At 50.8% G+C, this 15575-nt stretch overlaps 1 protein-coding gene and 1 non-coding gene across 2 annotated transcripts; both read left to right on the top strand.

The window, feature by feature from the left end:
• Positions 1–1482: 1482 nt before the first annotated feature.
• Positions 1483–9355, top strand: Lgals4 (galectin 4). The gene is made up of 10 exons (XM_087907150.1): positions 1483–1641; positions 1861–1949; positions 3502–3706; positions 5233–5376; positions 8021–8047; positions 8176–8214; positions 8342–8371; positions 8634–8722; positions 8857–9019; positions 9142–9355. Exons 1-10 carry the CDS (start codon positions 1597–1599, stop codon positions 9286–9288), a joined length of 978 nt encoding a protein of 325 aa, XP_087763276.1. The 5' UTR covers positions 1483–1596; the 3' UTR covers positions 9289–9355.
• Positions 9356–15093: 5738 nt separating this feature from the next.
• On the top strand, positions 15094–15207 carry LOC148123365 (small nucleolar RNA SNORA33). The gene has a single exon (XR_015734853.1). It is a non-coding gene; the product is annotated as a small nucleolar RNA SNORA33 (small nucleolar RNA).
• Positions 15208–15575: the final 368 nt, after the last annotated feature.

The raw sequence follows: 15575 nt of genomic DNA, 5'->3' as shown, positions 1-15575 counted from the left end.
CTTGTGTTGCTGGCACTGGAACCCAGGGCCCCACACATGCCAAGCAAGTGTCCACCTCAGAGCTCTAGCCCCAGCCCTCCCTTTACTCTTTAATTCTATTTTAATTTTGGGGGGGTTTTGTCTGAATGTCTACATGTGTGCCCCAACCTTCGGTGGTTTTCCTCATGACTCCTCAACCTTTTTAAATTGTTGGTGGTGGTCCCCCCCCCAAGACAGGGTATAGTCTTGGCTGTCCTGGAACACTCTGTAGACCAGGTTAGCCTTGAACTCAGAGATCCACCTGCCTCTGCCTCCCAAGTGCTGGGATTAAAGGCATGCAGCATCCCTACCCGACTTGGTTTTGGCTTCTTAATTTTATTTTATGTGTGGGTGTTTGCCTGTGTGTATGTGCAGCACATGCATGTGTCAGCCACGGGTGCCAGGGAAGGGTGTTGGATCCCTGGAACTGAAGTTACAGATGGTTGTGAGCCACCATGCAGACGCTGGGACTCTAATCCAGGTCATGTGAGTTTCACATGGAACACACTTGTGGACCAGACTCTCCTCTAACTTATAGAGATTCACCTGCCTCTGCCTCCTGAGTCTCGGCATTAAAGGCACGTGCCACCATGCCCAGTCATACCCAGATCTTTTTTTTTTTTTTTTTTTTTTTTCGGTAGAGTCTTGCTCTACAGACCAGGCTGCCCCTGAGCTTGTAAGTAATTCTCCTGCCTCTGCTTCCCAAGTGCTAGGATTATGGACACCACACTTGGCTTTGCTGCAGGATTTTCATTTGTTTGGGATAGGCTCTCCTGTAACCCAAACTGGCCTTAAGTTCCCTGTGTGGTGGAGGATGACCTTGACCCCCTGGAACTTTCTGGTCCTGGCTGCTGGGATCCTGGCACTCTTCCTGTAGTGCTGGATATGAGCCTCAGGGTTTCCCGTAGGCCAGGCAAGCATTCTACCAACTAAGCTAACCTCAAACTTGCAGCAATTCTCCTGCCTCCACTTTCCACATGCTGAGGTTATAGCCTGAGTCCCCAGTACAACCGCGGTCTGCTATTCACGCCAAGGGCTCGTCGGTGGACACTATCATTTCCTCCACTTTACAGATGGGCAAGCCGAGAGTGAGGTGCTGGCTCCAGATAGCCGGGAAGGGGCAAGGGTAGAACTGGACCTCAGAACCTGTGGCCCCAGCTGTGTGTGCTCTAAGCCCCTGCCTTAGAGTTTGTGGGGTCAGGAGGTGCAAGGCATTCCCCTTCATTCTGGCTTGCTTCTACTGGCCACCTGTCCTCCTACTCCCATGGCCCAGTTCCTGCCCTGCCCACCTGATCATCCCCTCCCTTTGCCAACAGTTCTCAAGGCAAGGTTTTATTGTTCTGATAAAGCCCTGTAAGGTCGAAGTCCAGGAATACTTCCTCCTCATGGGGGACCTCTGGGGGTTAGCATCCCTGCCAGGATGGGAGACTAGGGTGTGTCCTAGAGATCCCCACCAGAGAGACTTCATGACCTCTCCCCTGACAGCCACTCCCTCTAGTATAAGGGCCACCTGCAACCTGTCACCATTCCACTGTCCCTCACTTCTCTCAGGACAAGCTAGCAGCTCAGACTCTCAAGATGGCCTTTGTCCCAGCACCGGGATACCAGCCCACCTACAATCCGGTGAGATGCCCACCTGAGCCCACACCTTGTCTTCCCCAAACCCCGTTTTCCTTTTCCGCGCTTTGCGGTGCCAAGGCAATATTCTACTGAACCACATCCCCAGCTTCTCAGCCCTAATTTCACCTCCCGTGCTTAAGGGACTGGGGGTGCTTGGGGTGAGGGGGAAGGGCTGTGACAGGTAGGCAGCCTCTGAGGTTCTTCAACTGACCCTTTCTACAGACCCTGCCCTACAAGAGGCCCATTCCAGGCGGCCTCAGTGTTGGAATGTCTGTTTACATCCAAGGAGTAGCCAAAGAGAAGATGAGACGGTGAGCCAGCCCCCAACCCCGTCCCTGCCCACCCCAGGGAGGGGCTTTCTCCCGTCCCTAACTCTGGTGCCAGACACAGTTTGGAGCATGTTGGGAGTCTGGTGCTCACAGGGTCCCTCTGGCTGCTTATGGGGTACAAAGGGTTTATGGGGACAGAAATAAGCAGGGAGACCCCAATTAAGAGGTAGAAAAAGGAAGGGAACGATGGGGGCCCAGTAGAAAAAGGGATTGAGTTGGCCCTATCTAGATTGGTCAAGAGAGGTCAGGAAGGGGTCACCAAGAGAGGTGGGCCCATGGCTGGGATAATACCCTGAAGTGACAGATTTGAGAAAGTGAATTCAGACCACAAGCCCAGAGCCTAAAGTCACTTCCCCCTCCCCTGCCCGGGGGATGGGGGCACTCAGCCACTGTGTGACTCAGAGAACTACTGAGCTACTGGGCATCTCTGTACTTCAACTTTCCATCTGTAAAATGGGCTGATTGTTAAGTTTCAAGGTACAAAAGAGCAATTCCACTAAGGCTTGACTTTTGCCATGCTTCAATGTGGTAATTATTATTGAACTAAGTTCCCCGTGTTGTTTCCTTATCATTTTTAGTGTGTGTGTGTGTGTGTCTGTGTATGTGTGTGCAAAGTATAATGTACATGTGTGTGCATACATGCACGTGTGTGTATTGGCCAGAGGTTAACCTGAGGTGTCTTTTTCAGGCACCATCCACTTTTGTGCATGTGTGTGTTCGTGTGTATGTGTATCCACATATGTGTGTGCAGGTGCAGGTACATGCATGTGGAGGCCAGAGTCAACTCCAGGTGCCACCTCAGTCACATCTTGTGCTTGTTTGTTTTGTTTTGTTTCTGAGATAGTGGCCTCACTAAGTAGCCCTGGCTAGCCTTGCTATGTAGATCAGGCTGGCCTCTTGTGGAGATTTGCCCACCTTTTCCTCCCTGGGATCAACCTTGTTTTTTGAGACAGAATCTCTCACTGGGCCCCAGATCTTGTTAGTGAGTCTGGTCAGTGAGCATGAGGCCCGCTTTCCTCGGGTTCGTTATGCTTGCATAGCAAGCACTGGCTAAAACGATTCTCCAGCCCCCCCCCCCCCAATTCTCCCTTCCTTATTTGGCGTTCCTTCCTTATTAAATAGCCACGTGTGCTGGGAGCAGAGTCTCAATGAGGACAAAGGTCCCTGCCCTCAGGTGGTGCACACCGGGGATCCCAGCACTCTGGAGACTGAGGCGGGAAGACCACAATTTAGACACCAGCCTGGGCTACAGAGTGAGCCCTGACTTTCATCATCCCACCAGCCCCCCAAAAGGAAAGGAAATATGAAAGAAAGAGTCTGATTCACCCTTATCTCTGAGGACACTCTGGGGAGATGAGAAAGAGAAGCAGAGAGGAGAGGTGGCCCCAAGACTCCATATCGAACTCAGGATCCTTTCCTGCCTGTAAGCTTGGTCGGCGGTGCCAGGGCCCAGGCAGGGAGGCCCCAGAACTTCTTACAGAAAGCCCCTTGCGTGGGCGGGCAGACACTGAACCAGCCCTTTCTATGCCACCAGGTTCCATGTGAACTTCTCTGTGGGGCAGGATGAGGGGGCAGACATCGCTTTTCACTTCAACCCCCGCTTTGACGGCTGGGACAAGGTGGTCTTCAACACGAAGCAGAGCGGACAGTGGGGCTCAGAGGAGAGGAAGAAGAGCATGCCTTTCCAGAGGGGCAGCCACTTTGAGCTGGTGTTCATGGTCATGCCTGAGCACTTCAAGGTCTGGCCCCTCCCTGCAGCCCTCCCTCCATTCAATTCCCTTCCCTGCACCCCCTGTCCCCGCAGCTCCCCTCCATGCAGCCCCTCCCTACAGCCCTCCCTCTCTGCAGCCCTCCCTCCCAGCAGCTCTCCCTCCCTGCAGCCCTCCCTTCCTGCAGCCCCTTCCCTCCATTCAGCTTCCTATCATGCAGCCTCCTCCATGCAGCCCTTCCTCCATGCAGCCCCCTCCCTGCAGTCCTCCTTCCCTGCAGCCTCACCTCCTTGCAGCCCCCTCCCTGCAGCCCTCCCTCCCTGCAGCCCTCTCACTGTGTCCCTCCCCACTCCCTGCAGCCCCTCCCTGCAGTCCCTCCCTCCCTGCAGTCCCTCCCTGCAGTCTTCCCTCCCTGCAGCTCCTCCCTGCAGTCCTCCCTCCCTGCAGCCCTCCCTCCCCACTCCCTGCAGTCCTTTCACTCTGTCCTCCCTGCTGTCCACCCTGCTGATGGAATGAGAGCTTTCTCATGCCTGCTCTGCAAATGTAAAATGCTTTCTCCATAACTAAGCCACGCCCCCAGCTTTCTTTTTACTTTTAGGGTTTTTTGTTTGTTTGTTTGTTTGTTTGTTTTTTGGTCTGTTTTTGTTTCATTTGTTTGGTTTTTTGAGACAGGGTCTCTCTCTATAGGTCTGGCTCTCCTGGAACTTGCTATATGGAATAGGCCAGCCTTGAACACACAGAGATCCATCCTCTCTGCCTCACGAGTGCTGGGATTAAAGACTTAAATCATCATGCCTAACTCTCCTGACTTTTGACATGGGTTCTAAGAGCTAATTCAAGTTGTCAGACCCAATCCCAAGAGCTTTTAGCTGCTGAGCCACCTTGCCAATCCTCCAATTCTTTTTAAGTTTTTTTGTTTGTATGCATGTTTTTTTCTCAAAATAGAGTTTCTCTGTATGTCCTTTGCTGTCCTGGAGCTAGGTCTGTAGAAGAGGTTGGCCTCGAATTAAAACTGGCGGTGGCACATGCCTTTAATCCCAGCACTAGGGAGGCAGAGGCAGGCGGATCTTTGTGAGTTCAAGGCCAGCCTCTTCTACAAAGTTAGTTTCAGGACAGGCAGGACTGTTACATAGAGAAACCCTGTCTCCTGGGAGAGGCTGGGAAATTGTTCAGTCAGTAAAGTGCTACCATGCAAACTGGAGCACCCGAGTCCCAGCCCCACCACCCACATAGTGAGCGGGGAGTGGTGACCATGCTATAATCCAGCTCCAGGAAGGCAGAGGAGGAGGCTCCTGGGGGCTTGCTGGCCAGCCAGCCTAGGCTACTTGACAACTGCCAGGTTCAGTGAGAGACCCTGTTTCAAAAAACAAGGCACACGGCTCTGAGGTACAATACTCACAGCGAACCTTTGGCCTCCACATAAACTTGCACACACATGTAACTGCACATACATGAACACATGCATACACACTAAGTAAATAAATACAATCCCATTTCTACCTTCCTATAGTCCCTTGCATCAAGGTGCTGATGTCTGACACCTCTCTGCCCTCCAGGTCGTGGTAAACGGAAATCCCTTCTATGAATATGGGCACCGACTGCCACTACAGATGGTCACCCATCTGGATGTGGATGGAGACTTGGAACTTCAGTCCATCAACTTCCTTGGAGGCCAACAATCTGCCCCAGCCCAGTATCCGGTATGAGATGTCTTTTCGTTTGCCTTCTTGGCCATTCTCACACTGTCTGTGTTCCCAGCTCTGGTCCCTCTGATGAGGGGGCCTAGGGACCCTGTGGATCAGGACAGTCCACCAGGAAGACAGACACATGACCAGGCAGGCATGGCTCCCATGGTCAAGACTGTGGGGGGAAGGGAGGGTCAGGATCCAGATAAGGAGGCTCAGGCAGAGGGTCGGTCTCGGGGGCGGGGTTATAGCAAGGTGCTCTGAGCATCCAAAGGAAGAATCTGCCTTCATCAGGAAGGGCTTCCCGGGAGAAGAAGAGGTGTGTAAACTGGGTCAGAAAGTGAGATGAGAAAAGACTAGCAGATAAAGAGTTTAGGACTAGCAAACAGACCCAGGACAGGTTGCCTAACACGTTAGTCACCTGGGAAACACAAAGCCACAGCGAGTTACCACCACATACCCGTCAGGGCTGTAATGGAACAAAGTGTGTAACACAAAACCACGTGTCCTGTTTGTAGGCATGTGGATCAACTAGCACAGCTACCATATGGCTGTTCAGAGTGTAATTTGGTGCAATCACCTTGGAAATTGGCCAACAGAGCTGGATCTGAATGCCAAGCAAATATGGGTCCCAGTGTCCTAGGGACCACACCCAAGTGCACAGCCTATGAGGAGCCTCCAAGGCACACCCACTGCGATAAGCAGCACGCCACCCCAAAGTCTCAGGTTGAAGTTTGCTTAAGGGTAGAGCCCCTGCCTAGAATCCCCCAGTGAGGGGCTGGGGTGTGGCTCAGTGGTAGAGCCCCTGCCTAGAATCCCCCAGTGAGGGGCTGGGGTGTGGCTCAGTGGTAGAGCCCCTGCCTAGAATCCCCCAGTGAGGGGCTGGGGTGTGGCTCAGTGGTAGAGCCCCTGCCTAAAATCCCTCAGTGAGGGGCTGGGGTGTGGCTCAGTGGTAGAGCCCCTGCCTAGGATCCCCCAGTGAGGGGCTGGGCTGTGGCTCAGTGGTAGAGCCCCTGCCTAAAATCCCTCAGTGAGGGACTGGGGTGTGGCTCAGTGGTTAGAGTCCCTGCCTAAAACCTCCTAGTGGGGGGCTGGGGATATGGTTCAGCTAGAGTAAGATAGTGTAAGGTGTGGAATGATTTCCTGAGTTCCTTTCTCAACACCAACCAACTAAGCAACAAAAGCCTGAAAGTCAGAACTGTCAGCCTGAGGCCTGGAGAGATGGCAGTGAAGAGCACTTCCAGCATTGGGTTGAAGGTGGTACACACCTTTAATCCTAGCACTTGAGAGCCAGAGGCTGGTGGGTCTCTGTGAGTTCAAGGCCAGCCAGGACTATATGGTGAGACTATCTTAAAAAAAAAAATAGAAGGACCAAGTGGCAGTGGTGCATGCCTTTAGTTCCAGCACTCTGGAGGCAGAGGCAGGCAGATCTCTGTGAGTTTGAGACTAGCCTGGTCTACAAGAGCTAGTTCCAGGACAGGTTCCAAAGCTACAGAGAAACCCTGTCTCAAAAATGAAAATCAACCCCACCACAAAAACAAACTAAACCAAACAACCCAGGTCCTTCTGCCACTTGGTCCTTCACAGGCTCTGAACACACATGGTGCACAGACATGTACTTAGGCACATACACATAACTTTAATAAATAAAAATCTTAAAAATAAAAATAGAATTGCTCACCCTGTTCTTCAACAAGTCAATGAATCAAAGCGATGAGTTCATCACCCAAAGAGAGAAAGAACAAGTCACACAATCATCGGGGGATGCGGACATCAAATATGAAGTCTAGCAAACATGGTGACTCCTGCCTGTAATCCCAGCATCAGGAGGTAGAGGCAGGATGTTCCCTGCAAGTTGGAGACCAGCCTGAGCCACATAGCAAAGCCCTGATGTTTGCGCTTGTGTGTGTGTGGGTGGACAGATTGATTGATTATTTTGAAGAGCTTTCAGAACAGGAGTTAAATGACAAGAAAAACAAGACAAGAAAACAGAGAGAGCAAGAATAAGGATGATGAACTGAGTGGGGGTGACGCACGCCCTTAATCCTAGCACTCAGGAGGCGGAGGCAGGTGGATCTCTGAATTCAAAGCCAGCCTGGTCTACAGAGCAAGTTCCAGGACAACCAGGGCTACACAGAGAAACCCTGTCTCGAAAACAAAACAAACAAAAACAAAAACAACAGAAAGAGGATGATGAGGGTGGGAAGGTGGTCTGAGCGACTAAACCACCTGTGCGGTGCTGAGGCTCGGGAGAGATGGGGCTGCAGACTGGAAGGAATGTGAACAAGCAGAGAGCTGGGCAGACAGGAGCTCAGGCTGACCCCCGGGACTCCCCACGCTCCAAGCTCAGGGGTATGAAGCAGGAGCCAGTGGTGGCTGGAGATAGGATGACAGACCATTGGCCATTGCAGGCCTGGAAAGGAACACCAAGGGCCCCATTTGCCTCCTGCAGGGGTGAGGGGACTGGGGCAGGAGGGACTAATACAGGTTGAGCAAAGGCGAACAAAGAATAGAGTTGGCCAGGTGCTGTCCTAGAGCCTCTGAGGCTCTGGTCCCTAGATACAGCAGGGTCTATCCCTGCACCCAACGGACTGCACCCAGGTGTACTCCTCAACACTTTCCAGGCTAACCACGACCTCCTTTCCTCTTGTGCCCACAGAAACCTATGGGTGTGCCGGCTTACCCTGTGAGTACCTGATGAGGGGTGGACAGTCTCCTCCAGAACTGGAGGATTGCTTACAGAGGAGATTTGGGAGCAGTCAAAGGACCCCACACTCCCTCACCACCCTTGCCTTTTGTCTGTCCACCCTGTAGGGTCCCGGGTACAACCCTCCACAGATGAACAGCCTACCTGTAAGTGGGAGGGACATGGGGGCACGTGGAGGGATGGAGATAATTTGGGGTGGGGAGAGGGATGGAGACATGTTGGAGAAGGCACCTGTCAAATATTGTAAAGTGAGATTTCTTTCTTTTTTTGTAGGTCATGGCGGGACCCCCAACCTTCAATCCGGTATGGTGTTCCAGGGGCTAGCTGCTCTCTGGGGAGCAAGCGGAAGAGAAGCAGGGAATGTGGGAAGTCCAGACAGGGTGGACTACTTGTGGGCTGGGGGTTTGGGGGTAAGAGGTGAGAGTAGAGGCACTTGCTGGTCAGTGTTCAGAAAACATGGTTGGGACAATTCACAAGCAAAACTCTGCCTCTCTGTGAAAATATTGTCTTGTTCTTGGCTTCTCTAGTCAGAGACTGGATGGGAACCCATGTTCTTTTCCTACAGCCTGTGCCGTATGTAGGGATCCTACAAGGGGGACTTACAGCCAGAAGAACCATCGTAGTCAAGGGCTATATCCTTCCCACAGCCAGGAAGTAAGCACCCAGGTCGGGTGGGATCTCCCCTCCTCCCTCAGACCCAGAGATCAAGACCCCAGCCCTCCTCCCTCAGACCTCCTCCCTTGGAGACTCAGCTGCCGGTCCCCATCTGACACCTTATCTGTCTTCAGTTTTGCCATCAACTTCAAAGTGGGGTCCTCCGGGGACATAGCTCTCCACATCAACCCCCGCATGGGTGAGGCCTTGGTTCGCAACAGCTTTTTGAACGGCTCCTGGGGCTCCGAGGAGAGGAAGGTTGCCCACAACCCATTTGTCCCTGGACAGTTCTTTGACGTGAGTCTGGGCGTCCCCTCTCCCCTCCCTCCAGACCCGGGTCCTGCCGGGCCTGCCTTACCTCTCCCCTCCCCCAGACCCGGGTCCTGCCGGGCCTGCCTTACCTCTCCCCTCCCCCACAGCTCTCAATCCGCTGCGGCACCGATCGATTCAAGGTGTTTGCCAACGGCCAGCACCTTTTCGACTACTCGCATCGGTTCCAAGCATTCCATAGGATAGACACGCTGGAGATCAAAGGTGACATCACCTTGTCCTATGTCCAGATCTGAACTCCACCTGGGAAAGAGGAAAGAAGCCCCTAGTTCCATCTCAGCCCCTAATAAAATGTCTAAGGGATCTCTCTCTGAGTGTGATTCATTCACCTGCCCCAGGGTTGCCTTGGCCCTGGCTCCATCCTGCCCTCCTCCTCCACACACCTACCCATCTTCCCTCCCACTACAGCAAACGGAGGTCTGCTGCAAGTCCTGGCTTTGTGTGTATCAATCCATTCACTCTGGATTCCAACCTTAGGAACTGCTGCCTTAATTCATCCATAACAGATGAGCAAACAGGCAGTGTATATGTGCGTGTGTGTGTGTGTGTGTGTGTGTGTGTGTGTGCGTGAGTGTATATGTGTGTGTGTGCGCATGTGTGTGTGCATGTGCGTGTGGTGGGTAAACATAAAGCTAAGTGTGGTGGTACATGCTTCTAATCCCCACTTAGGAAGTGAAGGAAAGAAGTTCAGAAGTTCATGGTCATCCTTAGTTATAAGTATGTTCGGAGCTAGCCTGTGCTACATGAGACCCTATCACAGAAAATGAAGGGAAGGGAAGGAAAAGGAAGAAAGGAAGGAAGGGAGGAACTGAAGGAAAATAGGCAAATTGCCAAGTTAGGTATGCTAACACTTGCCTGTAGCTCCAGCACTTGGAAGACAGAAGCAGGGGTGGGGCTTCAAGGCTAGCCTGTGCTACATAGTGTAATAATGAGACCCTGTCTCCGGAAACATTTTGCTTCAATCCCAGCACTTAGGAGGCTAAGGCAGTAGGAGTACATGGTCACACTGGAGCTAACCTGAGCTAAGAGTAAGAACCTATCTCAGAATAGAGAGAGGAAGAGAAAAGGAAGGTGAAAAGGAGAAAGAGGGGAGAGAAGGGGAAGGAGGGAGAACTAGGAATATGGTCTGGCTTCCCATCTACCCACTTACCCACCTGTGATGCTTAGATCTTACAATTTTTTTGGGATTGGCACTTTGTAGCCCCAACATGAAACTCTCTACATGTATCAGACTGGCCTCAAACTCAAAAACGTCTACCTCTCTCCTGAGTGCTGTGTCAATGCTGGTGCCACCCCAGCTAGCGTGTGATGGTTTCATTGTCCACCTGACCCGTCTACCATAACCTGCAAAGGGAGTCTCCGTAGGGTTGTCTCAGTCAGGAGGCCTGTGGACTCGTCTGTGGGATGATCTTGATTATGTTAATTGTGGTAGCCCACTGTAGGCAGTACCCACCCTTCCCTAGGCAGGAATCCTGGACCTTGTGTGGGGAAGGAGTGAGCACAAGCTTTTAATGTTGCTCTGCTCTTGACCATGGATGTGACCAGCTGCCTCAAGACGGAGTTCCTGTCTCCCTTTCACAACCTGGACCTGTGAGCTGAGAAATCCTCCCGTCCTGAGTTGCTTTTGTCAGGGTATTTTATCATAACAGCAGAGATAAAAGTAGGGCACCGTCTGAACGCCCATCATTCTCTCTCCATTCATGAGGCAAACCATAAGTCCAACCACCCTCCCACCAATCCATCCACCCACTCACCTGCCCACCCACTCACCTACCCACTCACCCACCCACCCACTCACCCACCCACTCACCCACCCACTGATTCATCTACCCTCCCATCCACCCACCCATCCAATCACCCGCCCATCCATCCACTCACTGGCCCATCCACCCACCTAACCACCCATTCACCCATCCACCCACCCATCCACCTTCCCACCCATCCATCCATCCATCTACCCACCCACTCACCCACCCATCCCCCCATCGATCCACCCATCCACCCATCGATCCACCCTCCCACCCATCCATCCATCCATCCATCTACCTACCCACTCACCCGCCCATCTACCCACCCACTCACCCGCCCATCCACCCACCCACCCACTCATCCACCCATCCACCCTCCCACCCATCCATTCATCCATCTACCCACCCACTCACCCACCCATCCACCTACCCACCCATCCATCCAGACACATACCTACCTACTCACCTTTCTAACTTTCTAAATGGCCAAGCTTTCATTCCCAACCTGTCCACCTAGCTCCATTCCCAGCCTGTCCACCTAGCTCCACGCACCCAGCGGCTTATCCCATCTATTCACTCATCCGGTCCTGCATTCGCCTCCCAGCTGTCATTCTTCCCATGCACCAACACCTAACATCATAAATAAATTACACACACACACTCACTCACAAAGGAAAAACATCTAACATCTCTCTCAACCCTCTTTATATTCAATTTTCATCCACCCTCCACTCCTTCTTCCCTTCCTGTCTTCCTCCTCCTTATTTGAGACAGGGTCATCTATGTAGCCCAGGCCTAGAACTTGCTAAGCAGCCAAGACATACTTAGGGGTTTCAACAATCCTCCTCACTCTCAAGTGCTGGAATTACAGGCACACTCACCTGGTATAGAGGTGTGTGTATGAGTGTGTGTGCATGTGTATGTGTATGTACATGTGCATGTGTCTATGAGTATGTATGTGTGGTGTGTGTGTATCTATGTGTCTTAGTTAGAGTTTACTCTTACTGTGAAGAGACACCATGACCACGACAACTCTTATCAAGGAAACATTTAATTGTGGTGGCTCTCTTACAGTTCAGAGGCTCAGTCCATTATCATCATGGCCGAACTAGAATGTTTTGCAGGTTTATAAAAGGACTCTATGGGGTTGTGAGACAACAATTAAGGGGTTTAATCCTGCAGAATTGGGCAGGAACTTCTAGGAGCCCTGAGGTTGCTGGGTAAAAATTCCAGTACTGGAGGTGAGCTACCTCCCTATGAGGCGGTCTCCGTCACTCTCCTGCTGGAAAGAGATACCATGACCAAGGCAACTATTATGAGAGAAAGCATTTCATTGGAAGCTTGCTTACAGTTTCAAATTTTCATCTGTTCTCGGCACGGTGGGAAGCGTGTCGCAAGCAGGAAAGTGCTGGGCTAGTAGCTGGGAACTACATTCGGAAACCCCAAAGCCTGCCCCCAGGGACACACTTTCTCCAACAAAGCCACACTTTCTTAATTCTTCAAATCCTTCCAAATAGTGCCATTCACTGGTGACTAAGTATTCAAATATAAGAGTCCATGGGGCTCATTTTTATTCAAACCACCAGAGAGGCCCCAGAAGACCCACAAACCATTAAGACCATTGATACTAATGTCACTTACATGCCAGAACTAGATGGCAAATTCCTGTTGCTGAAGACACCACACACTGGGTCTGAAGGATATTGAGAAATCAGGCTGGGACTGAACTGGAAACTCTCTCCCTGCTTGTTGGTTCTCTCTTTCTCTCTCTCTCTCTCTCTCTCTCTCTCTTTCTCTCTCTCTCTCTCCCTCCTCCCTCTCTTCCTTCCCTCCTTCCGTCCTTCCTTCCTTTCTCTTTCTTTCTTTTTGTTTTTCAAGACAGGGTTTCTCGGGCTGGAGAGATGGCTCAGAGGTTAAGAGAACTGACTGCTGTTCTGGAGGCCCTGAGTTCAATTCCCAGCAACCACACTATAATCTATAATGAGATCTGGTGCCCAGAACACTATATACATAATAAATAAATTTTAAAAAGATAGTGTTTCTCTGTGTAATACCCTTTGCCATCCTGGAACTCACTCTGTAGACTGGGCTGACCTTGAACTCACAGAGATCTCCCACTGCCTTTCAAATGCTGGGATTAAGGTGTGCACCACCCACCACACTTGGTTGTTAGCTGGTTTTCATAGTGTTAGATTATATCATTCAGGCTGCTGTGAAAGAATTTCCACCAGCAATCCTGCCCTACAATGTGCTAAAGTATCAACAATATGCTAAAGTATCAGCTTGCAAGGCAAGCTGCCCCCAAATACAATAGTGGCACAAGCGTTAGGAGTGCAACCAACTGCTCTCCAGCTGGGTTTAAGGCTCACTCCACAGGAAGGAACTCCCATCTGATACTGTGAGCTAGAGCAGAAGCCTGCACCTGTGGAGGTCTAGGCTCCAGTGTGTAATTCACCATCATTTTGTTTAAATATGTGATAAGTCTGTCAAATTACTTCTAAACGTTTCTGCTTACACTCACAGATACTGTAGCTGTCAGCAGTGGGAAATCAAACCAAGCCGAGACTTCCTCAGAGGCCTTGATGAAAGGACAAAGGAAACTTTAGCTTTGTGTCCTTGTCCAGGAGTGCACTTGGCTTGGCTGGTCTAGGACTGGAGCCTGGCCTTTAAAGAGTGACTTCCAAGGACAGAACTCTTTCCCTTGGGCTGTGGTTATCAGTCCTAAGGCAGCCCTGTTTGAGACGTCCTGTGCTCTCTTTTTCAGTGTCGTCTGATTTAGCTCTCTGCTGACCTTGGCCATTCTCCCCTTGCAAAAAGCATATAGGCTGCTGTGTTTCTTAATAAACTTGATTGGCATAGGTCATCAGCTTATGCAAGACCTCTAGGTCCCAGCTACTACTTTTGTCTTATTTCTTGCTCTTTCTATTTCATTCCTGGTTCTCCTACTCAACACCTCATTGTTCAGAACCTTTATTCTTGTGGCTCTGAATCAGCCAGCCTTGACTTGTCGTGGAAGAAAATTCCATTTTTGCAGTGTGAGGTATCCTACAGAGATTCATAACTGGTCAGTATCCTGAGACTGACTGTTGCTGTGGCATAACAGCCCAAGACTTAGACATAAATGAAGGGGAAAAAAATCAGACAACCACATGACTCCATCCAAGGCCCAGAGGGAGAAGAGTTGGCAGAGAAAGGGGTGGATTGTTACATATCCATTTTCTTGGAATTGAAACATTCCATTTTGGAGGGGGGCTCCTTAAGATTCAGGAAGTTCAAAACTGATAAGGCTCAAGAGTTAACAACTTCCAAGTCTCAGGGAGTTTCTAAAACTTACAGAACTCACAGAGTTCCTCTCAAAGTAATATAAGCTGTAATAGTTGCTGGGGAGAATAGTCTGCATATTTCATTTTTAACGGGGTGTGCTTTTTGGTGATGGAGCTGCCTTTGAGTAATCTGTGATACAATAAGTAACTCTTCACCCATATTCCTCTGTAAGTTATCCATTTACTAAGTTGGAATTTTGCAGAAATGTTTCTTTGGTCTGTTGTCAGTGCACTTTCTGGAATGAATAGAAAATTTTCCACTATTCCCCCTGGAAAAGTTATATAATACAAGGATCCTTTCATTTCCAGAGTGTGGTGTGACCCAGGTATCCTGGTATGATGGCCCTGGAGGCCTAGAGGATCTCTAGTCTCAAGATGACCTGGGACAATACCAGGAAACGCAGTCTTTCCAGGGTATACACACTCCCACACAGTATCAGGAAACTCTAGGTGACAAGGCTGACTTCAGAGCTCCTGCAGATTCCCAGATGCCTGGAGGCTTGGCAATGGAGTTCTGAGGATTGACCAGAGAGTCAAAGGTTGCCTTAGAACCCCGAATTCCCAGAGAGACTTGGGGACTCCTCATGAAGTCAGAGGGAACATCAGTGAATACAACAAAATTCAGTTGGAAATAGGGAGCTGAAGACACCAATTGTCAGAGGCAACCCCAGGGACACCATGTCTGGTTACAAAAATGGGGCTCTGATGATTCCACAGACACTGTATCCTCTCCTCTGGGATCTGGAACATTACCTGCCAGGCTGGTTAGGGATAGTACCTTAATTCTCATCCTGTTGATCACCCAGATAACTTTGAACCGAGGTCTTACGGGGGATGGTCTGTAAGATTTGGGTGGGGCAGGGCATGAGAAGCAGGGAGACAAAGAACGAGAGGTGGATCAGTCGCAGCTAGGAACTCCAGGGACAGGACAGCATAAAGAAAAGAGAGACACGGAGAAGAAGAGGCATGTAGGACAGAGATTAAAAAGTTACAAGACATTTAGACAAGGCGGGCAATAGTGATGCCATGTTACGAGCCTTAAGGACAGCTGAAGTCCTTAAGGTCCCTGAAAATGGCTACAGTATTAAAAAAAAAAAAAGTTACAAGACAGAGAAGCCGGCAGGGAGGTGGCCATCAGGACCAGCCAGTGACACCAGAGAGATAGGCTATGCCCAGCTCTTCTGATGCCCGCTTTCTATTTTGATGAGAGACCTCAGCCAAGCCCAACCTCCTCATGTGATCCTACCCTGATCTAGACTACTCAGCTCAGCCCCAGAGCACAGACCGACAGCAACAGCGTGACAGGGAGCTGGTGGGGGGAGGGACCGGCCGCGGGGGGGGGGGGGGCGACCTTAAGTAAAGGCAGGTGGGGCCAAGTTTGGTGACTCAGCCCAAACCTTCCAACCACCACCCACACCTGGCACAGACCCCGACCCTGAGGCAAAGCTGTCA

Source organism: Myodes glareolus, chromosome 1 (assembly GCF_982192425.1).
Source record: "Myodes glareolus chromosome 1, mMyoGla1.1, whole genome shotgun sequence".
Classification (NCBI taxonomy): domain Eukaryota; kingdom Metazoa; phylum Chordata; class Mammalia; order Rodentia; family Cricetidae; genus Myodes; species Myodes glareolus.
Note: the sequence above shows the minus strand (reverse complement) of the source record. Positions and strands in the feature narration are given on the sequence as shown.